This window comes from Aquila chrysaetos, chromosome 12 (genome assembly GCF_900496995.4).
Source record: "Aquila chrysaetos chrysaetos chromosome 12, bAquChr1.4, whole genome shotgun sequence".
NCBI classification, from domain to species: Eukaryota; Metazoa; Chordata; class Aves; order Accipitriformes; family Accipitridae; genus Aquila; species Aquila chrysaetos.
The window spans coordinates 39991496-40016460 of record NC_044015.1 but is presented as its reverse complement, the minus strand read 5'-3'; the positions used below and the strand labels follow the sequence as shown (position 1 = coordinate 40016460).

At 46.0% G+C, this 24965-nt stretch overlaps 1 protein-coding gene and 1 long non-coding RNA gene across 18 annotated transcripts in view; both read left to right on the top strand.

The window, feature by feature from the left end:
* The first annotated feature begins 7 nt into the window (after positions 1-7).
* Positions 8-6182, top strand: LOC115348968. Of its 3 annotated transcripts, XR_003925981.1 has the most exons (4): positions 8-87; positions 676-793; positions 2182-2319; positions 2681-6182. It is a non-coding gene; the product is annotated as an uncharacterized LOC115348968 (long non-coding RNA). The 3 variants fall into 3 exon arrangements; XR_003925980.1 differs by lacking the exons at positions 8-87; positions 676-793 and adding an exon at positions 98-296; XR_005933688.1 differs by lacking the exon at positions 8-87 and having other exon boundaries at positions 98-793.
* Positions 6183-9797: 3615 nt separating this feature from the next.
* Positions 9798-24965, top strand: part of DOCK7 (dedicator of cytokinesis 7) — a 110264-nt gene continuing 95096 nt past the window's right edge. For all 15 annotated transcript variants that reach the window (XR_005933642.1, XM_030031843.2, XM_030031842.2 and 12 more), the window contains exons 1-2: positions 9798-9930; positions 20022-20127. Coding sequence is in view for 14 of the 15 variants with exons in the window: in XM_030031843.2 (XP_029887703.1) it covers positions 9893-9930; positions 20022-20127 (144 nt within the window). In the remaining variant the exon portion in view is untranslated. The remainder of the gene's footprint in view (positions 9931-20021; positions 20128-24965) is intronic.

Here is a 24965-nt window from a genome sequence, read left to right as displayed (position 1 = left end):
GGCCGGGCGGCGGGCCCGCGCGGGGCACGCTGGGAGTTGTAGTCCGGCGGGAGGGCGGCGGGCTTGCCGCCGCCGGAGGAGGAGGCGGTGAGGAGGAGGAGGAGGAGCGGGGACGGGGACGGGGACGGGCTGCGGCTGGAGACGAGCCCCCGAAAGGCGGGAGCGGGGCGGGAGGCCGGAGGCTTTGCGCGGGAAGTCCGGCCCCGCCGTCCGGCCCCGGCCCCGGCCCCGGCCTGGCCGTCCGCGGCGGCCGCAGCGCGCTGCCCCCTCACGGAGTCTCCAGCTGACGTATCAAGGTGTTTTCCTCTCTTTTTTTTTTTAATTTTGGGTCTTTTGACTCCACTACAGCAAAATGGTGCCCAGATCTCCAAGTTCTCTGGAGGCCGGTGGTACTTAAATCTCCAGCCTACACGCATACGTGTTTGTTCACGCGCCAACAGTGTTTTTCCAGTTCAACCTGCTGCTTTATTTCTTTTCTAAAAGTACATCGTCCCCTCTCACCCTCCTAGGCTAGATGTGCTGAGGGTTTTTTTGGGTTTTTTTTGGTCTTTTGTAAAGTAGGTTCTTCATTAATCTGTTTGCCATAAGCTGCTTAAAAATAATCATTGGCTGCATCAGGAGCTGAGCGTTTAAAAAAAAACCAAACAAACCTCACATCCCTCCTAAATTCTGCAGTTTTGAATTTCTTGAATGTCTGGAACTGGCATTTGTGCTTAACATCCTACAGAAGGGCGACATCCCTGCATTCTCCATGTACTCAACAGCACAAGTTTGGGTTCATGAAGAAAGTTAGGTGGTTTTTTCCATTTTGTGATTTTACTGCCTTCTGCTGGTCAAAAATGATCAGCCTGAGTTTAATTTTTTTACAATCAGCACATGATGATAGCACATGACCTAAAATTAAGCTTCAGTACAGAGAGCAGCAATAGATGTTTCATGTATTTCATGTTGGGTTTTGTTACGTAATCTCATGGCTATAATATATTTCACGTAGTAGGGTCGATTGGTAAAGAGGATCTTAGGTATTGATGTGCAAAGCAGACAACATCTTGTTTCAAAGGTCTAGCTATTGGCTTGAAGTGGAGATGTAGGAGATCACCTTTCTAATCCTTCCCCTGCCTTTCAGCTCACTGCTTGCTAACAGCACTTTGTTTCGGTGTTCCTATAAATTACTGAGCACAATCCTCATCTCTTTTAGGAATCTTTCAGACTGTAGCAGCAAGCATCTCTCTATAGCAGAGTTACAGTAATAACACTAACATGATAAAATTTTAAAAATCCTGAAGAATGGTCACATGTAGTTACTGTTCCTTTTCAAAACTGGAAAGGAGGGGTAATACACAGAAAGTGGCACGCACACCATCTATGTCTTTATATTCCAAGAAAAGATGAAGATTTAAAAATAAAAACCATGTTGCTGTTTGTACTAAACTCATGAAGGACTGTGGCCCCACAATAGCGGGTAATCTGTCAGTGCGGAAGGAAGCAGGCCTCCTGCCTTTGGAATTCTATGACCTGTTTTAGGAATAATAGTTCTTTAAAATTTCATCTTTGCTTTTATTCTCAAAGACAAAGATGAATGTGCTTGTCTGTTTGTGTATGGTCTCGAATATTGAGAGCTGAGTAGCTAACGTGGCTTGGATTTGGCTAAATGTTGAACAAAGAATTATTCCGTTGATCAAATGAAATGGCTATTCCCTTGCCTGAAATTAGTTGCCTGCACCTTCCTGCTCAGAAATTTAATAACCATGCCTTGATTTGATAGGCCACACAATATGCCATCTGGATATACATTGTAAATCCCTCAGGCAATCAGGTTATGAGAATGAAGATATTTATTTTCTGCTTTTTGCATCAGTCAGATCATGCAAAACAAAGCTTTGATTGCAAAATAATTACTCAGGCAACCATAAATAACTATCTGTAAAGAGAGAGTTTTCTTCACATTCACTAATTCCTATTTCTGTAGGAAAGATTTGCAGAGGGAGTGGGAGAGAACATATTGCATTCAACAAACTTCTAACAAATGTCACAGAGTTTACACTTTCAACATTTTAATGGCATAAAGGCTACGCAAACCATCTTTGAGCTCTATTTGTGCTAAATTAATATGGTACTAGTAAGGAAATGTCTAAATCTGTGTTCATGGAAAATATAATTTGTCTTTGGTTTTTTTAATAGGTAAACCAAGCGGGTAACAGCAAGTGGCAATGCCAAGAAGACTAAAAATTAGAGAGGATACTCTCTGCTTTATGGATCTTGGAGATATCTCCGTTACACAATGTTACACAACATTTACGCACCAAATACTGCAGAATGGTAAGATAATAGAATCATAGAATTGTTTAGGTTGGAAAAGACCTTTAAGATCATCGAGTCCAACCGTCAACCCAACACCACCATGCCCACTAAACCATGTCCTGAAACACTGAACTGCTGGGCAGTCAGGGGAATGAAGCTTCTAGTCCTGTATCTGCCACTAGCCTACTAGATTGCCTCTGGGAAGTCGTCTAAGCATTCACCAATAATCTGCAATATATTTAGAAAAGCCCATTAAACATTTGGCTGACAGTATGTGCTTTCCAAAACACCCGTTTGTTGTCTAAACAGAGCAGATCTGGGGTTAAGGAGCTATAGGGAAGGGAATTTTTCCTCATTTATTTTTGCTTTCATTTCCTAGGGAAGTAAGCCATCTCTGATCTGTTTCCCTCTGGAAAGTTTTGAAACTGCTCAGCAATTTAATCAAGTCTGCAGAGCCTCAGAGATACTAAATACCTCCAGTTTTTGTGGAAATAGCTGCTCAGGTAAAGAGAGACCCTGGAATAGGATAAAGGGAGAACAATGGAATCCTGGCTGTGTTAATTCTGCTGCTCACAGAACTGCTTGTTAAAATAGGTTACAACAAGGTTGCTCCCACCCATTTAAGAACAGAAAACCTCAGATGTGCCTGTGGAAGGGTTGCTTGCGCTTAGCAACACTACTAGAAATAGAATGGTTAGATAAATGATACAGAACTTTATAAAGATGAGAAGCATTCTTGATGAAAAACTAAAAGCTGTGACAACTATTTTGTCTCTGAAGCAAACCTGTTACTCCAGAACGTCATGGCTGTTGCAGAGAAGTTGGGATCTTCCAGGTTAATAGTCAATGCATGCACACTGTAAAGCAACAAAGTAGCATGTATGCTTGAGGGATCCTTTCAGGGAACAAAGGATTCTCCCAGGTTGCTTCTTGAGATGTTCCCACCTGCATGCACAGACTCTGACTACGCCGTCTGCTGAGGGTGGCCCTGAGGTCCTTCTCCAGACTAGACTCACCTGTCCACCCAAGTGTGAATCTGCTCACGTGTGCCTGGTATGTCAATCTCCCTGTGGAAGCAACTGTGGCAGTAATTTGTGCACCATGCTTTCAAGCAGTAATGCAGGATGAAAGAGACAGAATGAGCATACCCCTCACTAGATTGCTGTTGAGGTGTTTGTCTCCGCTGATTTAGCCAGAACGCTTCTGCTCGTACCACTCACTCCATCCAAAACCAGATTTTCTTACTCTATCCCAGGATTAGGCTAGGGATGAGGAGGCTCCAGTAGGATACCCCTAAGAATCTGTGCCAAGGCTACCCTTAATTTAAGATCTTAGTTAAATATCTGGAAGAGAAGATAAAGAGCGCATTAGTGGCATTTACAGAGTATTAAGCTGGGAGAGATTGAAAGCTGTATTCAGGGTAGAAACATAAACTACCTGAAAATGATAAACATGAGCAGAAATTAATGGAAGCTCAGTTGGGAAGACTGTGAGTCTTTATCTGAGGTGATTTAAGTTCCTTGAACCCATCTATTAAACTGAAGAAATCTGAAAGTAATAATGCCAGGAGTCAAAGAATAAAGGCAAAAATGAAGCAGACATCAAATACTGCTGTATGAAGAAGGCTGCAGAAAGGCTAGTGCAGTTGAGGATTTGAATTTTCATTTCACCCTCAAAAGGAACTTTTCCTGCTGTAGAAGTATGAGTCTGGCCACCATTCCTGCCGCCGTGTCTGCTGATCTCCCCAGCTGTACCACCTAAAATAGTGGAGGTAAGTCCAAGAGAAAGGGAGGAACCAGACACCACTGCTGCTTCCCGCATTTTCAAATAGCACCGGTGCATGCAACTGCCGTGCTTCTGCCTGGGAGAGGAAGCATGATCCTCTTGTGGGTCAGACTCGCGAGCTGGGAGATTCTGCTCTAGGCAGAATGTTTTACACACAGCTGTTTTGCTTCATGCAGTAGTTGATATGATTTGATTTGGTATCCAGAACTACAAAGTATTTCCCTTCCAGCTGTGAGGATCCCCTGTGATCTTCTGATGTCTGGGGTGAAGAACACCATTCCCTGTAAAAGTGGTCTTTGAAACACTGTACTCGGGGCACCTTGGCTCTGCTTCCAGCTCTGCTGTCATTAGCTTGTGCTATGCCTGGCTTGAGCCATCTATAAAAGAAATAACATGGTTGTGAGGGATATAGTGAAGGCTGCAGGCACTCAGAGACTCCTCACTCTTTATTCTCTTAGTTTCTCATTCGCCCAGCAGAAACTGGGTGCTGGGCAAACGAGGCTGCTCCTTCTTGCTCTGAGAACACCAGCGTCTTCAGTCTTGCCTTACATGTCTTGAGAAGATAATTATGCTTGTACAGTTTACATTACCCATGTGTAGTTCCTTATCTTTGAAGGAATTATTTGCAGAGAGGGGCAGAGAGGATTTGGCCCTTAATGAATTCAATTCCTTTCACTTAGCTGCCAGTAGATGGCTCTCTGAATTTGCAGTCCCTTATTTACTACATTGTTTGTTGAATTATGTTGGACACATTTTCACTGGAAACTGTTTTCAGCGTGTTGGCTTTGAGGAAGTTTACGTAAGAAGAACAAGGAAGCAATGGACTGGGTAAATAGACTGCTAACAAACAAGACACAGGATCGGTTCGCTTTTTGCAAAATGTTTTACGGCTACAATCCAAAAGATTTTTCTTGTTCAGGACCTAATCTTATAATGATCAGGCTCTACGAGTTACATCTGTGTTCACAGGATGCATTTACCAGACTTGATTATAACCGAGTAAAATTCATTCTCAATAAAAAAAAGCATTTTAGTCAGGTGTTTTAAAAGATGCCTGTGGTTTATGGACAGGTACCCTAGTGAATTGCTTGAAATGCTTCTTTGTTCACACCCCGTCAGTGTGAGAGATGTTGTTTCACGGATACATGTGTGTTAACAGAGCACTGTGTCTAGGCCGTGAACTTCAGATAGGTGCTTAGCCCAAATACAGCTCGCAGATGTAGACTCAACTGTTCATTCCTCACCTTTTTGTTACATGGTTTATCGGAGAAGACGAAAAGGTGACTTTCAACATGATGGTCCATGTTTTGACAAATTGCTGGGCTTTTCCCCCAGGCCCCAAATTAGCAAGGTAACTAGAAGGGAAATGCAGCAGCTACAGTGGAGACCCATCACCTTTCACAGTGTCCTTCAACTCCCAGTGTAGTATATGCTCAGTCTTTGTCCTGCTGGAGTACTAATGCATCCATGACAAGTGAGGATCAGTCCCCAGCTTCTCAGAGACCACTTACCCGGAGCAGCAGATGCTTATTGATGATGGCTGCATAAATCAGCTAACCCCTTTTTGGAGGTAGTGATGTCTTTCAAAGGCTGATGCATTCTACCGTTGGAATCTGGAGTAGAACAAGCTAGGTTCCTTATTTGCTTTCTAAAACATGATGAAGCATTACAACGTGTTAAGGCAGAGTAACTATTCAGTATCCTCATAATGCTGATAAAGTTCCAGGTTTTAAATTGGTTAGTAGAAATAGGTAGCCTCTATCCAAACAATAATTTAAATTAAGGTGGGCTGTATGGAGGTATTAATTGCAGAGTACACAGTCCCTCCGCTGAAGTTAGTCTTGATTTGTCTTCACCCTCATTCTGAGGTACCAGTCACCCTTGAGGACAATACATAGGCACAAACAACTTTAGGAAAAATAAGCAGCCTAACACTCCAAATATATCATCAACTGCATACAATTTCACCCTAATTTAAAAGAAAACAGTTCCGTTTTCTACTGCAGATAAAATTTACCACAAAATGGTTGTTTTTTAATTGGAGGAAGCTGCTAGTTCCTAAAGAGATGCCTGAATTTTTTTTACCTGATTTTTTTTTGCAGACTGAAATTCCATGTAACAGGCCTCTGTCCAACTGGTCACATTCTCCTCTTGCAAAGCATGAGTTTGTTTCTTCAGACAAAACGTTTCCTTCAATTAATTCACTTTTAAGAGGAGAAAACAAGAGGCAGAAAGGTTATGTGACTCGCAGTGCCTGTCAGTGGCAGCACTCACCTTAGTACTCGAAATAACACAGTGACGCCACAACATCAATCATACTGACTTGCCAGTGATATGGAGGCAGGATTTGTTGATACCATGAATTTTAGTGTTTGGCATTATTGGATTTATAATGGTAAAAGACTGCAATTTTTTTCTCTCATATTTCTTCATTTTTTCCTTGACTTCTTTTCGTTAATGCTCCAAGCACTGCAAAATTTTGAGTCAATCTACAGAAGCTCTTGGTTCACTTTATAAGGTCATGTGTACATTTCTACCAATCTCAGTGATCTCTTACTATTTAAAGTAATTGGCATTGACTTTGTAGACTTTTGCTGGGCTGTTACTGTCTGAAAAGTAATGAGGAGTCTTTGTTATTTTTCTGAAATGCAGTTGTTGATGTTGATTCTTAAATGAATTGAGGGATTTTGTTCATATTTAGACCAACTATATGGAGAAGGCCTATTTATCTGCAAAGCAATACCCTCCCATTGAGAGCACATAATATATACTGTATTTGATAGAGATTTATTTTATATCCATTTTGTATATTTGAATTGAAAATACATATATTTTGTATTTTTGTACATAGATGTTCCACATTAGATAGGGTGGTTAGGGTTTTTTTTCATCTCTGTTGATACTTCCGTACATTTATATGCTTCAACAAGATGAATAACAAATCATTCATAAAGAGGTGGGCTCCTGTCCCCTGCTCCATTTTAGCTTTGTAGCCTACTGCAGGGATGATCTGCAATTGGTGCAAAGGCCCTCCACTGTCAAGGAGAGACTATTGCGTTAATTTAAAGCTTGATTGCTCCCAGTCACTGTCCTACTCTTCCAGCGAGGCTGCGGCCTCTCTGGCAAGGGTGGCAGAGCAGGATGTGTGTCCCCGCCTCAGCTAGCAGTTTCAAACTCTGGTATCCACGCAGAGACTTCCCTTCCTCGCAGTTTCAGATGTCAGAGCACATCTGTCGGGCGCAGCTGAGGTGCAGGCACGTCTCATCCGACTGCCCTTCCCGTCGGTCGCCTCCAGCACAGAGGTGGGTGGACGGCTGGAATCAAGTCTGCCAGAGCTCATCTGGCCAAGCTCTAAGCCGCAGAAAAAGTCGGTGAAGAGCAGGGCACTGACAGATGAGCAAAGGTGACATCAGAACTCAGCAACTAGTTACCTCAAGCCCTTGTGCTACAGACTTTGGAGATGTAGGAAGCAGCTGACATATGGCTCACACGCCTGTGCAGGGTGAGGCAGGCACTATGGGTGGTGGGTGGCTGTTTCAAGCTAAGCCATTCCTGCTCATCAGACGGAGACCTAAAGTCGCCCGTGTCATTACTGCATTTTGAAGCGTACCCTTGGTACCGAGCCAACTTTACGCGTCCCACAACTTAATCTAGTTCTTCTGTCTGTGGTAGTAACTGACAGGAAGGGAAGATGAAACCTAAAATCCAAGAGGTCTCTTGATCGACCCTGGATAGCTCTGTATGTCAGGGCTTCTGGGGCTGGACTGCTCTTTGCACCTTCTGGCGGAGATAAGAATTTCCCTTTTCATAAACACGGGATTCGCGGTTTCGGTATGAAAGAGTTAGGCAGTGACATTTTCCCGTAAGGCAGGATTAAATTAGCCCTCCCGCATCTCAGACTGATGCCATTTTGGAAAGGAAATTCCATACGGGATGGGGGATGGGAGAGAGGAAACATTTCTGGTGGTCCCTCATGCTTAGGTCTGTTCTTGTAGGCGCGCACACTGTGTACGAGAATTTATTCTTAGAATCGTAGAAGGGTTTGGGTTGGAAGGGACCTTTTAAAGATCATCTAGTTCCAACCCCCCTGCCAGGGATGGCGACATCCATCACTAGACCAGGTCTCTCAAAGCCCCATCCAACCCGACCCTGAACACTTCCAGGGATGGGGCATCCACAACTTACGTGGATGTATGAAGGTAAACAGCTCATTGGCTTACCCCGTCCACTCTGTGTGATGGACTTACCCTGTGTGCAGTTCTACACGCAGGCAGTAATTCAAGAGCAAAAGTCTTTGTCCCGGCAGACGTTTGTGGGATATTTTCTCCCCATCCCCCTTGGAGAAGAGCAGCCCTTTCTCAGTGGCATACAATAGGTCTTTGCTTTGCAGTATCTCCATCTGTATGCACGTGTGTGTGTGCATCTGTGTAACGCATGACAGCACATTTCTGTAGTGGGCCATAATCGTATCCACATGGGATTCGCTTTAGGTATGCACAGAGTCTGATTGACTGCAGTGCGATTACTCACATATGTATATATTTGCAGATTTCGGGGCCTGCCATTCCCTGAGTAAACACATACAAACAGAAAAGCAGAGAAATTACACGCAGCTGGAAATCAGTGGCTTCTGCTAGTGGAAAAATTGGTATACTCAGATTGCAGTCGCAATGTGCTAGAAACATTCACACAATGCAAACAGATGGAATCGGATGAATTAACACTCGCTACTTTTGGACACTTCCTGGATTTCTATTAATAGTTCTCTGGTTTAGATTAACGCACAGCATATGTCGTGTAACACTGACTTTGAATTATCTGCTAGAATGTGTCCTAGGCTCAATCTTTTTTTGAAGTCCCAAAATAGTTTTCAACTCCCCACCCCCTACCTCCTCTTCCCATTAGGATGAGCATTTACACGTTTATGGAGGGACTGGTAGTAATGACCTGTTTGGGTGGAACGATGGTCGTTACACTATCCCGTCCATCTTGTAGATCCCCGTTAGGGACAATTTTTAGCCTTTGTGAAGGAAAAGTTGGCCCCGTACAGGGTTACGATGGACGGAGAGCCCCGTCTCGTCCCCGCAGGCACGCAGGGCGTCCGGGAGCGCGGTCATCAGCGGCGTCCCTCGGTGCCACGCCGGCTGGGGGTATGGGTGGCCAGGGGACCCGCCGACCCGTGACAGCCTGGAGCCGCGGAACAGCCCCAGCCCGGCGCTTCCAAGGGTCAGCACACGCGAGACCCCCGGCCGCGGTTGCGAGCTGAGGCCTCCGCTGCCCGCAGCCTCCAGCCGGGCTCTGCGGGTCTCGCTCCCACAGATGCTGGCTGGTGGCGAGCCGGGCCAAGAGCCATTTTCCCTCCCCGCCAGCGGGTCTTCCATTATCGCCAGTAATACCCCCCACCCCCCCCCCCTTTTTTTTTTAAACGGGGATAAAGCGGCCCCGCGGGCGAGCTGAACAACCGAAGGCGCTCTCCCCCCGCACCCACGCCGCGAACGGGACGCGCTCGGCGAAGCCCGCCCGAGCCTTGGGGGACGGAGGCCGGATCGCTGCCGGTGCGGGTCCCGGGCCGGCCGCCCCAACCGAGGGACGGGGCCGGGGAACGGCGACGGTCACTCCCCGCCCGCCCCGCCGTATGTCTGCGAGGAGCGGCCCCTCGCACGGCGAAGGGGGAGGAGGCGGGCGAGCGCCGAGGGTGGGAGCTGGGGCGGGTGCGCGCCTCCGCGGAGCATTACGGCGCCCGTTCCCGGCTCCTCGGCTCCGCCAGCCCTGAGGAGCGGCCGCGCGGAGCCCCGGCAGCGCGGCCATGGCCGAGCGCCGCGCCTTCGCCCAGAAGATCAGCAGGTAGCGCGGCCGACCAGCGGCAGCGGCCGCGGGACGGGGCTACGGCCACACGGTCGTCGCCGTGGCAAGGGGCGGGCTGCCGGGCCGAGCCGGGCCCGGCCGGCGGGGAGCTGCTGCTGGTGGGGGGGGACGGGGACGACGACCGGTGCCGCGCCCCTGGGGGGGGGGGGGGGGACGGCGAACGGGCCCGGCGCGGCCCGCGGGCGCCCGCCGCCCTCCCGGCCTTCGGGCTGCCGCTGACAGGGCGCCGGCGCGGCGGCGGCGGGCCGAGCTTAGCCGGAGCCGGCGCCGGGGCCGGGGCCGGGCCGTTGCGCCGGGGCCTGCCGTGAGCAAGCCCCCGGCCGGGCCGCCGGGTAGGGTCCGCCCAGGCCGGCGCCGCGGGTCTGCCGTTCCCCCCCAGTCTGCAACAAAGGGGTGGGGGATGCGGCCGTGTGTGTGTGTGTGTGTGTGCGGTGTCCGCTTCGCGCCGTGCCGCTTCCCCGGGGAAGGGGCGGGGGAGGAGGGGAAAAAAAAAAAAAAAAAAAGGAGGAAAAGAGCTGTTTAATTCAGCTCCCCGTGAACAAAGGCCGGCCGGGCGCATTGTGCAGTCCCCTCTCGCCGCACAATGGGCGGCCCGGCGCTGCCGGCAGCGCGGCGAGCGTTTTCCTGCCGGTGCGGGGGTGCCGGAGCCCCGGAGCCCCTGTCCCCGGCCCGGGCTGCCCGCGGCGGGCCCCGGCTGCTGGGCGCCGCGTTCGCCTTCCCTCCCCTCCAGAGCCTGCGGCGGGGAGCGGCGGCCAGAGCCCGGTCCGGGCGTTGCAGCCCGTACCTGGGAGCGCCAGACCTGCCCGCTCGCTTCCTCGCTGCCTGCAAAATGGAGAAAATAGTTCCCTTCCTTTTGTGTGCGATAAGCAGCTGGTTAACGTTAGCACAGCTCCTCGGACGTGCAGAGGTGTTTGAGACTCGCAGTGTTAAACATCCTTGTATTTCACAAAGTTTTGTTTTGTTTTGTTTTTCTTTAAAAGAGGAATATTTATAGGAAATTGCCGGCTAACACCAGGTTTCTGCAGATCTATATTCCAAGTTAGGGATGTGGTTCCAGGTGGGAACCACAGTTTTTCTGTTTGCAGGTCTGACCAGATAGCCTTTGGCGACGCTGGTACCTCTCCTCACTGTGACTAGCAGCAGAGTGAAAGTGGGAAACATCAGTTTTGCTGGTGCTATTCAGGAGGCTGTGGACAGTAGTGAAAGGAGTATCATTTCCGTGCCATTGAATGAGAAGACTGTAGGTACAAATAGTTGCAGTTACAGAAGCTGTGATGGAGAAGGGTCACGGACAAAGAAAAAGGAGGTCAGAGGAAAAGGCTAGGTGGGAGGTAGAGGAGTGGCATCAATCCCACCCCACTCAGGATCTGAACACGGGTGAAAACATTGCTCCTCTCTGCTGGTTCTCTGCAAACTTTGATGTGCACCAGCCAGGGGTTAACGTGACAGATCAAGGTCTCGGGAACAGAGAGAGATGGATTTGCTGCCAGACCATTTTTCCTGGTTCTTGATTGTAGTCATAGAAATAGTCACATGAGAGACAAGTACTAGAAGGGAGAGCGTAAGAGTTCTGCAGCCCTGCCAGGAAGTAAAATAAAATGGCCCTGGGGTGACCACTGCGGGTGCTGACAATGTTTCTGCCTGCATCAGGCACTAGCTCGGTGCACTAAGTTCATCAGGCAGTAGCATGGATGTGCCACCTTTGCGTACCTTTTGATCTAATCCGCTCGATGTGTTTTCAAACCAACCAAATGGCAGCAGTGCGTGTGTGCAGGCAGAGGTGGTCTTTTCGCCACGTCAGATTCATTTGTGGAGTTTACTGTTGATGCAGGCTGTGCCTGCAGAAGGACCCAGGTGGTCTGCAATGAGGTCAGCTCCTCCCGGAGCAGGGCTGTTGCATCTCCGACCCTTTCTTTTACGCTTGTTTCTAAGACTGCTGTATTTCTCTCTGGGATTTCCCATATTGTAGTGTTGTCTTCTGAGAAATCTCAAGTTCCTGGTTCATGGGCTGCACATCCAGTGCACGAGAAGGCAAAAACTTGTGGGCAGAAGAGATGTTGTACCCAGAGGTGCCCAGACTGAGCTGTAGCCCTTCCTGTGCTGACACAGAATATGCTGCTGTGAATGCTACTACTTCAGAGGGTGAGAGATTCAAGCAAGCAGCATACGGAAGTCCCAAGAGCTGTGTTGGTGGCTGCTGGAAGCCCTCCCCTGTTCCATTGTTTAAAGAAGAATAGATCCATCACATTTTCACACTCTGCCCTCCGGTTTGGCTTACTCATCGAGGTAGACGTAGCATTTGTCTTATTCACAGGAAGTAGCCATGCTGCTCTTGGTTTGCCTGATAGCGTGTAATTCAAATGGGTTTTAATTCAGATCCACGAAGGTAAATTACTTTAAGACCTACCTACCAAACAGATGCAAGCTTCTAAGCTGGTTCTTATAGTATTGGTAGAAAAAGAAACCTGAGATCTGCTGTTCTGTTTCTTAGAAAGACCACAGATGTGGTCTTCACAGCCCTGATTTACTGCCTGTGCTTTCTTCAACCAGTGTGGTGCACCTCAAGGGTATATACAGAGCTCCAGTGTCATGCGGTGTCTGTTTATCACTACTGGAATCTTTAAATATTGGGGATAGCAGCTGTCAGTGGTTGCTACAGCAGTTTCAAAATACCTTTTTAAGACTGTCTGTTACAAGGTATCTTTCTGACTAGGTCCTGCTGTATTTTTGTTGGAGGGCTTTAAACTAGAACAGATTTTTAGCCTGAACTTTGGCCGTCACATGTACTTACTAATTCTGCTTGACTCCATCAGAAGAAACTCCTGAGTTAAACTTGCTATAGTGGGTTAATAATACCTGAAATCTTGCCCGAAACTGTTAATTTTTAATTGGAAATAATTGGTAATAATTTTTTTATTAAACTCTATTGGAATATGTCCTTCTGCAGCATCATAATACTTCAGTAGCTGCATGTATGGTATCGTTTCCATCTCAGTGTAGGAACAGATGCACTTCTATTTAGTACCCCTGTTCAGCTCATATGGTGTTTGAGGGACCAGAGGAGAGTTAGCGGAGGGCAGGATCCACACCAGCAGAGATAAAGTTCACTCATTAAGATGTCTCAATAAAAAAACTGTCAATACATTGTACCAGCTAAGCTGCCTGTTAACTCTCAGGAGGGCTGGGTGTTCTGTACTGACCAAGCCGAGTGCCGTGTCTGGTCCCTCTGGGGTTGTGCTGTACTGTCCCCACTGAGCACTCACCCCTTCATCTGTGTGTGCTTCAGATTCCCAGTTGCATTATCCCAGTACATTTTCTGGGTACGGGGCTGCTTAGCAGAGAAATGGGACGTGGAAGCCCCACCATCACCAAAAAGGTCAGTTCTGAGTTCCTGAATGTCCCAGTAATTGAAGCATGTTGTATCCCCACACTCCAGTTTTTCCAGGGGCAGGCAGAGGAAAAGGTGTGCAGGCTTTTTAGAGTTCAAATACAGAAAAAGAAAAAAATCACCCTTTAAACATCATGCAACTTACACAGTTCAGGCAAACTCACGTAGCCTTTCACGTGAGCCCCTGTCTCAGTGCCGTGTCATTGCTCTTGGACCATCCTGAGATCCAGTTACCTAGGGAATCCATAACTGCTGCTTTGGTCAGACCATCACTGTTTTGAAGGTGTCTTTCCTTGGAAAGAGTTTTGCTCTTCCTTTACTGCTTCCACAGTTAAAGAAAATCCCTCTGACTTGCAATAACATACCTGCCTTACCCTCTGTTTTGCTATTGCATTTCAGGCTCACACAAAGACTGGAATGTGATTTTTGCCACTGCTTTTTATTCTCTTGCTGAGAATTTTCAGTTTTCCTGTCCCCAGCTCTCGATGGAGTCTGGAGAAAATTGTTTCCACCCTCATGGGTCCAGCCCCTTCTGAGATGCTTCTGTGTGAATGGAACTTCATGGTGCCATGAGGCGCTGCTGTGTGGGGCTGCGGGGGTCTTCAGCAGAGCCCTGGCTGAAAGGAGGTGACCCTGCTCTCAGACATTCAGTGATTTGAAGATTCTCCATCATCCAGGGCTCATACATTGTATATAGGCAGATTCCTGGAGTAATCACAGCTTGTTGTCTTTATGGTTTTGAATTGAGGGGAAAACACTTCTGTTCACTACATTCAGAGCTAGCATCTTATTTCTGCTGAAGCTCCCTTTACATTGATGGGGTACTGTAAAAGGTGACTTGGGAAGACTAAATTTACATTTGTGTTCATTTAGAGCCCTTTTACATTGCCTGAACGATGTGTCAGGGAGACTGATGGCTGCCTTTGCCATGCCTCAGGGTAAACAGGGATGGTGTGAAACCTGCACCCACTGAAACCGATAGCAAAGCTGTCACTGGCTTCCACGAGCACCGAATCAGGCCAGAAATGTAGTGGTCGCAGCAGGATATTCATCACAGTTTATTCTCTTCCCACATCCAGATGCCATTTGCATTGTCAAAACATTGTCATGGATAATTGAAAGTATTTTTAACAGAAACTTCAGAGCAGCTTTTTCCCCTTCTCCAAAAGTCACATTGTCTGCCCCTGTTCAGCTGTTGTGCATGTCTCCTGTGGGAGTTTGCAGCGCTCTTGGAAGCCTAAGAAAATCTCTGAACACTTAAAGCAAGCGAGAAGGCAGGGAGGACAGTTCATCTCTAGGGCTCCGCTACAAAGCTACTTCTTTGTACAGGGCTTCCTTGTTTGGTTGGGGTTTTTTAACATGAGCTGTGACTTTGATCTCTCCTGAAGAATCCAGTCCTGTGGTGATTTTCACAGTAAGGTATCTTGGGAGCTCATTCCTTTTGCTGCAGCCTAGGGGTGACGCTTTCAGCCTTAATAATCAAATGTTATCAGAAGAGCACCACAGGCAGCATTGTATGGTGTTTTCTGTTTTAATCAATGGTAAGGAAAAAGGGAACATGTTGTTGCTCATCTCGTGTGTTAAGAACCCACGCTTACCCTCAGCAGTCAGGATCAGGCTGGGTATTTCCTCAGCTTCGGGTTGTAAATCAAAGCTGTTTCACTCAAAGGGGAAGGAGTTCACTCCGAAGGAAACAGGACCTCGGGTTTAGGAAGAAGGCTGCATCCAGGGCACGGCTGAACTGGCAGGGTAGCTCAAGGCCAGAGCTCTTCCTCGAGCAGGTTCTCTCATCCACCACGACACATACCTGGTGACTCACACTGTGGTTCAAGCCCGGATGGAGCAGGCCCGGAGGCAGGAGAACCCAGGCGGAGCACGTAGGGACAGAGGGGCAGGTCATCTCAACTGCACCAACAAGATGGACACAACTGGCCAGTGCCATTTAGCTTTGGGGATTCAGACCCAAGCATAGTGAGTCCAGTAGGATAGATGCCTCCAGCCACGTGCAGAGTTGTATGCAAGCGAACCAGCTGAACAAAGGGGGATGCTTTCATTTTAAAAAGTAAACTATGTAAATACAGTTTTCTCTGCTGCTGAGAGAGAACAAGCAGCTTTGCTATGGATTGGCGCAGATGCCTTGCTGTACCAGGCTGTCTTTCTCAAGAGGCAAAGGCTCGCTGAATGTAGAGTAACTGCACGTGACACGCAAGATGAAGAACAGGCAGGAGTAACAGCTTTGTAATTAGCGGGATGGGGAGAAATGTTTAATTTGCATTGCTCTTTCAAAATGGGGAGGGCTATGGAAAAGAGACACTTCCTCAAATCACTGGAGCAGATGATCTGGATGACTGTATCCTGACCTACCTTTTCTGTGAAAGCGAAGAGTTCTTAACCTTGCTTGGCATAACTGGACGGGTCTTGGTGAGCCTTTTCTTCGTAAGGCAGAACAGAAGAGCTGATACTTCCAGTATGCTGCTTAAGCTAAAAAAAAAAAGGAACAATTTTTGGTTTTGACTGGGTAGGGCCACATAGAAACAGAAATTATTTTTGTGTGTAGTAAAGAACCATGGAAGTGCAAACAAATGGTTTCATTTTGTTATTTGCAGCTCAGAGTACTTTGAGAATGACCAGTCTTGTTTTGCTTTAGAAGCCAGTTCCAGGGGGATTTTTTTTTCCTCTTGTCTTTTTTTGTTTTGGTGTGAACCACAGGCACACACAATAATTAACCAGTGAAGGTCAGAAAGGAAGTGACTAGGGAAGATGTACTTTAAACATAGACATTCATGAGGCTGTGGGCTGTAATTAACCGGAATGTTTGTCTAAGGATCCCAGGTTACATGTTGAATATAAGATAGTTATTAAAGAGGCAGTTTTTTATTTGTCCTTTTAATTATCAAGAGCTTTAATGGCTCTTCTGTTCTGCCAAATGGATTTTTTTTTTTTTCATTGGAGACTATTTTGAGATTTATTTCTCTTTCCTAGTTGCGTTTGGTGTAGTACACTTTTTAACCTAAGTTGGTTTAGGAAGCATAGCTTCTAGTTAGAAGTAGTGTTCAGGGTTATAATTTAACATGAACTTACTAGTCATTAATAGATGGCATTTGTCATGGACAAACAGCTTTTGGAAATGGAGGAGGAGAAGGCAAGTCTATTATCAGTTTTAGGGAAACTGTGAACCTCTGCGATGAAGCAGTGAGAAAGCAGTCCTAAAAGTAGTCAGCTGAGGTGTTTTCTCAGTAGGAAAATACTCATTTGGTTCCACAAAGCCCTGGTCAGGCCTTATCTGGAGTGATCAGGATGAAACACAGTGTGTTAAGAGGTGTGATTGCCAACTGGAACAAATGCAGAGAAGAGCCATCAGGGTGATCAAGGGAGCAGAAAGCAGGTTGCAGGATCTGACCTTGCTTAGCCTTGCAGAAGGAAGGCTGGGAGGGGATACCACTGATGTTTTGTGAATACCTTGCGAGTAGAGAGGAGTGGGAGGAGGGCTATTGAACCTAACTGATGATGTTGGCACAAAACCAAATGGCTATAGATTACCCATAAATACACTTGGTGATCAGATTAAATTAGAAGATGGTTTCTAAATGTCAGAAGCATGATGCTTTCCAGTAGGGGAAATGGTGTTCAATACATTTGTGAATGCAGTGGTATAGAAAGGTAGCCAACATGAGCTGTGGATTAGACTGCAGGCTTGGAGTAAGTAGTAGTAAGTCCTGCACACTCTACTCAGGAATTTCAAGGTTTAGACACTTGCCAGTTACTTCATGTGGGGAGAGGTTTGATTGGTAATTATGAAAGCTAGAGAGGTAGGGCCTCTTAAGACTTGAAAGTAATGGTGGTGTCTTGGTCGAACTGATTGGAGGTTGTTCAGTTCTGATTTTCTGTCATCACGCTTCAGGGGAATTTTTAATATCCAGTGAGGTTATTAATGGGGCAGCAACATGGAGCAGCCACCAATGTACAGCAGATGGTTAGAAGCTGTGCTGATCAGGTGCCACCCTTTTGTTTCTTCCCCTGTTGCACCAAATGACCTTTTCAGCGGGGATGATGTTGAGCAGTGTAATAGCATCCATGCAAACTCATAGTGCCCCTAAGCAACGCTATAATTGCAGCTGAGCTTGCTTCTGCTTCAAGTTGGGGTAAAGCGCAATCGTAGCTGGAGTTCAGGGTGTATTGACAGGCTGTGCTCCAAATACAGCACACTGCAGAGCCACCCAGCTGAGGCCAACACGCAGAAGAAGAAAAGACTGAGAACCCCTCTGGAGTCTATCACAAAGCACGTCTCAGGTTCATAAGGAGCCACTGTGTGCCGGAGGAGCAGCGCTGAGTAACGTGGCTAGGCATCGGCTGTGGTTTCACAGCTGAGGATGGGTTTCCTCCTCCGGCTATACTTTCCATCTGGAAACAATGTATGTCTCTTGAAAATGGGGAAAGATTTTTTAGTTTTTCCTGTGTTGTGCTGCATGGTGAAATGTGGGTTCTGATTTTTCCTGCCAGCCATGTGGTGAAGGGCTCTCTTTTGCGTATCGTCAGGAATTACACAAAACATGTGCCGAGTAAGAGATCGGGTTTATAGCGGAGATCGTCTGCAACCCGGGGGCAAGCTTTTAAATCTCGTCAGCCACAGATGCGTAGTGTTTTCCATGCCAAGCAGCCATTTTAATACATTCCAAATTTTCCTATAAATGCTAGCAGCATGCGTGGTTTGTTCTCATGTGTGCACTCTGTGAGTGTATGCGTGCGCATGGTGGGAGCAGGGAAGATGGTTTTTCTGAGGGCGACCAGACAGCCTGAATGTTGTCCGTCCCCAGCAGGAGCTGTTTGGTCTGCTTTCAGAAGCCACCCTCCAGAAGTGAAAACATAGTCTCCTGTGGATAAAGGCAAACATGAAGCAAATGACTTCTTGCAACCAGAATACATAAAACTTTTTTTTTCTTTCTGCAGTCCACTTTTCTAAAAGACAAAATAATGCTTCCTCTAGCTAATCTTACTCCCATCCTCTGGCCTGAGGAAACATCTGCTCTCCATGGTGGGCTCGGTTGTCCCAGCTAGTTCCCTTTTAGAGTTCCCTTCTCTTCCATTAACATCAGTTGACTCCACCTGCTCCCATTCCTGCCCACCAGCATTCACTGCAACAGCAGCCCTGAAGCTAGGAGCCCACCCTGATGCCATGGGTTTGCTCAGGGGAGGTTTAACCATCTTTACTTGACAGGATTTTAGCAGCTTGTGCACCATGCTGATATACAGCATGTTCCCCTGAGTGAGATCAGGAGCGAGTCTGTTAGCCATGACGCTGTTCCCACAAAGATCACTGATACAGCAGAAAAGAAAATCACCCGTGTCCTTGCAGCCTCTTCATCTGTCTTATGCGCTGGTTAGTGTCTCTTTGGAGCTGGGACTTTGTTCTGGGAGACAGAGTGGACTGCAGTGCTGCGATGCGGTGAATGACAGTTGGGATCCTAATAAATTGGTCATTGACTCCTGGAGAAGAGCACTCTCGTGTTGGTGAGGTCCTGTAGACCAGGGGTAGTCAGCAGCTTTTCAGCAAAACGTTTTTTTTGTCAAAAGAATGTGGGCTTTTGGTTTGCTTTTAAAACAAAACCATTTCCATCATACTCAAAAACTTGGCTATCCCAGTTTTGTTGCTGAGGTGAGCTGCAGCTTACTGCTGGGTTACAAGCTGGAGCACTGTAGATGGTTGTGTTAGGGCTTCACCCATGGCTGTTTGGTAAGACAGTCTTTGACTATTGGCATTTCCCTCTCTGATGTGCCCTTCCTTTGCTGAGATGTTTCGATGGTGGTTTTACCTAACTGTTGTGTTTTCAGGCTTAACAGTGACAATGTGGCTTATTGGGGAAACCAGAAAACTCCAGAGGGGCACAGTGTGGATTTTACCCTCCAGGCATGGAAGGATTGATCTGTGTTTTTCCTTCCTGGTGAGAAAAGTTGCCCAGTGGTGGGATATTTCTCTGGCAGAGACTGTAAGGCATTGTGTCCTGCTAGCCAGTACGTTGCGTGTCCCCTCTGCTAGTCACCGTAGTCCCACCGCTACCTTTCCTACGTGAAAGGGGAAACAGTTTTTTCTTCTGACCTGGTCAGTTGTTTCCCGTGTGTCGTTCCCTAGACATTTCAACTCACTCTGCATGGGACCACTTTTCTGCCCCTGAGCTGGGTGTTGAAGGGGTTGGATATTGGGTGGAAAGTGGCTGCTGGTCCTCATCTCTGTGACTGCAAAAACCAAAAATAGGCAAGGGATGAAAATGAGACAGCAGAGCATAGGAGCAGATGTGTGACCAGGCTTGGAACTGCTGAGGGGTGCAGGGAGTGGTGGAAGAGAGCTTTCCTTGGTAGGAACTGGAAAGAGCCTGCTGGGCACAAGTTTATTTGTGCTCAGTGTCACATGCATCTTATTGCCACATATGTGCACAAAAGAGCAGTTCACAAAAGGAAAAAAATTGTAATTCCTGTTAAGAATGTGTATATGCAGCCTTGTGAAAATTTTGTGATTCTCCAGGAGTTTAATATACAAGGTCTATTCTCGCCGGCCGGTGATACTCTTATTCCAACCAGCGCACTAAGTATTTGGTTTCATTCCAACAGCAGTGTAAAGCATGTTTGATATATCATCTTCATTGTAATCCTTTTCCAGAGGTATAACGTTGTCCCTGTCTCATTTCAGAACTGTAGCTGCTGAAGTCAGGAAGCAGATCTCAGGGCAGTATGGAGGATCTCCCCAGCTTCTCAAAAACCTCAATATTGGAGGCAGCGTCTCTCATCATACAACTGTAAGTAATGCTTGGAACATGGAAGACTGAAGAAGGTGTGCATAGTTATTTTGATTACCATTTGGAAAGAAATTGCAGTGCTGACAGGTGGTTGACCTAAGCGGCCCTGTTAACACTGAGGAGAATAATTCCATGCAAAGCCTGCTAATTTTGGAGGTCGCTATCTTGCAAATCAGTCGGTGTGGCTGGGGATTTGTGTTTCTGCAGAATCTTTGTAGGACAGGGGGCTACCCAACCTGTTAGTGGTTTTATCCCAGAACAGCCTGGACTGGGCATTAAATTCCACGTGCAGGTGTGGTTCTCTCCATGAAGAGCTCTTTGCAAGCTCATGCACTTCAGCTAGCTGTTTTCTTGTGTTTCTTGTCACTCTTGAGAGTGGGACCACAGTGGCTCATCTACTCTTCAAAGGTATTTTAAATGTTATTGTGAAAGTTGAATGTGGGTATGCCTCAGGAATGTATGTTTACTTAGAAGTTTACATTCCACTTTCAGGAGCAGCTGAAATGTAGGCCACGTTGTCAGAATCACCCTTTCTGAAGTAATTTTCTTACATGGCCTACCAGTAACCTTCAAAATTTATTCAGTGTGGTGGTAAAAATTTCAAGAGTTCAGCAAACTTTTTCAGGCTGTGTTTTTGGAAGCATTCCTTCGACTTGTGTTGTTGCTTTGGGTCATAGCAGTTTCTTTTTCGGCAGTCAGCTTAGAAAACAGATATTATAGCATCTTGTTTTCTTCAAAGAGGGTTGATTAGGTCAGGCAGTACTGGAAATATGCCCTGAATTTGATAGTCTGTACAAGCGTTCTGAGTTTACAAGAGTTCTTCTCTTGTTTTGGAGTCAGGTCCTGTAGTTTCCTCAGTTCATGTACTGCTCTCTGTCCAACATAATGCGTTAAAGCTTCCTCATACAGAGCACAAATGTGTCCTTGGAGCTAGTGTCATCTCAGAAGGGATCTCCAAGACTAAGTTGACCCCTAGCTTAGAAGAATGACTTCGCTGCAGGCTGAAAGTTCACCTTCAAGGAGATCTGGCTGTGCCAGAGTCACTGGGAATTGAAGAGGCCTGGAATTCCTGTCATTTCCCTCTGCATCAGCTGTGTCAGTGCAAGGAGACCAGAAGGCTGGCTTTGTCAGCTGTGTGCCCAGCCTTAATGGTGAGTGAGCGCGAAGGAGGAGGAGTTAATGAGAGCGGTGTGTCCAGGGCTAATGCTTTATCACAGCAATCTCTGTAGGGGTGTGGAATGATAATGCAAAGCCCTGACTTGGCAGTTCTGTATGGTCTTTTGCATAATCCAGTATTAGGCAATAGGGAGGGACCCCTGCTATTAGTGGCGTACACTGGATGGAGCACTCGGGGTCATTGAATCCACTTCCCTGCATCAATGGATAGCTGAGGAATAGACGCCTACTTTTGAAGGACCCACTGGATGTCCATCCCACAAGCTTCTGTGCCTTACTTGTCTCACATGTGGTTTCATCTTGGAACAAGTTGGCTGAATTGCCTTTCTACGCCCCGTTCCTTTCATAAAGCTCTTGCTTCTCTTCTATATACCTCCAAGCTGTTCCTCAGCCAGACATATTTTTGATAACTGTTTTGCCTTGTATCACCTCCTTTCACCCTGAATTGTCTCTTCGACTTTTCCTTCCTATTTCTAAGGTTTTTCCATTCTGCCATCATCGAAGTGTGCCTGCTCAAATCTTCAGTTCTGTTGATCTTCACATGTAATTCTTAATGCAGGATCAGATTTGTTGGTCACAGTATTGTCAGCCCTGTCTTCAGTTCTGGTATCCCTCATTATCCTGTTGCTGTTGTGTTTTCTAGTAAATATATGCAAGAATCTATAAAAATCCTGGAAAAGGGCGTGCTAGCTGGAAGCAGGCTCTGAGCCTTTCCTATCAAACCGCATTGCATGTTGGTTGATGTGATAAGCTCCTAGTTTGTCATATTAAATTCTGTGCTGAGCAGAGATGCTCTTCAGAAGTATGATTAACATGGAACAATAGTTTGTAGGGAATAGTCTGTAGAAAAAGTATATTTAGTTAAGTCATGAGTCTATATCCTGAGGCTGCATAATATGACAGAGGTTCACTTGGACTGAATTTTGGGTTAATTTCTCTCCCTTAGGCATCCATCAGAATCTGCTGTGCCTGCCTGTCCTGGTTTGATAACAAACATTATGCAGAGAGAAGGCATTACTGCTGTGAAGCTGAAGTAGCTATTTGCTCTGGAAAAGTTCAGAAGTTTGTGTGTTGTTACACATTTACAGAGAAGAAATAGAAGGCCCTGAATCTGCATGGCAGTTTTGTGTAGCCATACTGGTTTGAAAGCCAAGAGCAGGGTGCATAGTGTGGGTTTAAATAGGAAATTTATGCTAAAATGTATGGATGTTTTAATAATGCTGTGTGATTGAGCTTCATGTGACTGTCTCCACAATGGCAGCAAGTTGCACTGTTGAGTGCGCAACATGGAACTGGAGGAGTTTTAATGATAATGCGGATGTGGTCTCTCCTATCCAGTGCATCTTGCTCATCGTGTTGAGCACTTCCGTAGATAGTTATGATCCAGATAAGGTCACACCACTGATTTCACTGTTGGCAGTTGCCAGCAGTAGCTGCTTATGGTAATTCGTCTGAGAGTCTTACCACACGCAGTCCGATAGAGACATTTTTATGGAGAAGTGTATGCTTTTGTGAATGAAGGGCTCTCAGCACTGTGCTCGGTTGGGCCTTTTGTTTCTTGTTGACTGAAGCCAGTGCAGGGACTTTTCACACTCAACAGACTTGCGTGTGGTTGAACCTAGGATAAATGCAAAAACCTGTCAGCTGAATTTTAGCAAGTCTCTTCCCTTTTGCTTCACAAGCAGCAGACAAAATGCTGCCAGAACTGTTTCTAATTTGGTATCCGGTAGAGCTGGGGAGAAGGCACTGCTTTCAAATGACTGTACAGGAGCTTGTGGTTTATTATTGTCAGCCTCCACCCTTCTGCCACTTTAGGATCAGCTGATTTTAATTGCACATTCCTTAAACCACAGATACAGGTCCAAAGCCTTCAGAGGCTTTTCCTGTATAACCTAATGTGCTGAATTGGGACTCCGCATGATGCAGTCCTTGCAGCACTGAGCTTTTGTTTTTGAAATCCAGAACAGAAGGCAGTAATAGTTTGTTACTGAGAAATAGGAGCTGGTAAGGTCCTACAGTTAGATGAAGGAGATTTTGTTTTTTGAAGTTACTTTTGAAAGTCTCTCTAAATCCACTGGTAAATCGAGTGTGTGTTTGCACAACCTTGCTGTAGGCGTTCTGGGTTGTAAGCCATGTGCTGTGCTCATCTTCGGTGCATTGAGAGGTTCAATATTCCCTCGTGGGAGCTGGGGCTTCTCATCACCAAACTCACTGATTGAATGCACTGAAAGCAGTGAGCTTGCACTTCCTTTCAAAGAATTCCCTAGCATCTTGCAGGATGGGGTATTTGCTTTGTTTATTTGATGAACTGGACTGTTTACTATGGGCTATTATAATCCCTCATGACTAACCACTTTCTTTTCTTTCCAAGTTTATTTTTTCTGTTGAGTAACTCCTTGTGCTATGGTGCTTGTTAACTCTGTCTGCTCACCCTGTGTTGCACTGGTCATCTCTGCTCGTTGGTGCATGCTGCAGTGTGGCAGAGGCCTGATTCCTCTCTCCAAATTTCTGCAGTAGTTTTACCTGGATGAAGCTGGATCGTGGATTGTCAGAGATTAGCATGAGTTACTGCTGAAGTGACCCAAAGTTTTCTCTGATTCTTGGTATGCATGCCTCAGTTAACAGCTGCTTGTTATGCTGCTTTGGTGTAGGAAGAGCAGTTTTGGTTTGTATCTGCAAATGGGCTCACAGTCTGGTTTTCTCCCTGTGTCTGCTGTCCTTTTATGAGGGCAGGTGATGTTATCAAAGGACAGAAAATAATCACTGGATATCTGGACCTCTCTTCAGTTGTAGCCCAGCTGTTTCTGTGTCTTGTTCTACATTCAGTAGCTTTTGTTGCTTAATGATATTTATATTTTTCAAATTAGATGAAGACGTATAAAATCTTGGATTTCTGAATACTTCACTGTTGAGTGCCAAAGATAGTAATTGAAATGTTTTTCGTTGTTGTCCAAAACTTGATTTTTTTTTTCCTAAGAAAAGAAAATGTTCTTAATTTTTTTTTTTCTTAAATCTTTAGAGGTATATTTTAATTAGAAGAGCAGCATTTTACAAAACTTGCAAATAAGCAGAATGAATGTATAATCAGTTGTTTTATAGAAAAATGACAGCTGTTTCCAAAGGATTCAGGGTAATATTTCCTGTCTGTTGGTGTATGTTACTGCATAGTTGAAGGTTAGTATGGGGAGGAACACTGTTATAAGGGATGCAAATTAGTCTGGGAATAAAGGGGTCTGGATTCTTGGACAAGATGTGATCTGACCACATCTGCTCTCAGCGCTCCATTTTCTCCATGTAAAATAAAGGTGCTGACATTTACATATCTTTGTAAAGCACTGCTGGGTTTATGGGCATTATCTGGGCTAATTGAAGCTTTGTCTTGGATTTATTGGATGTCAGACTTTGGTTGTGTATTCAAGGATAGTATCTAATTATTCCAGAGAATATAGGTTCCTTTGTATATTTTCATTGTTTATTTTAGCATCATTTAAAAGAAGAAGAAAGGATAATATGTGCAAATGAATGGAAAACACTGCAAGGGAAAACATGACAGTATCCTATGTGGCGTAGAAAAGGGCGTTTTGAAGTGTTCAGAGCCAAGTAATTTTATCGCCGAAATCACTAAAATGAAAAGGAAAAATGAGCCAAGTCTTAATGCTCTC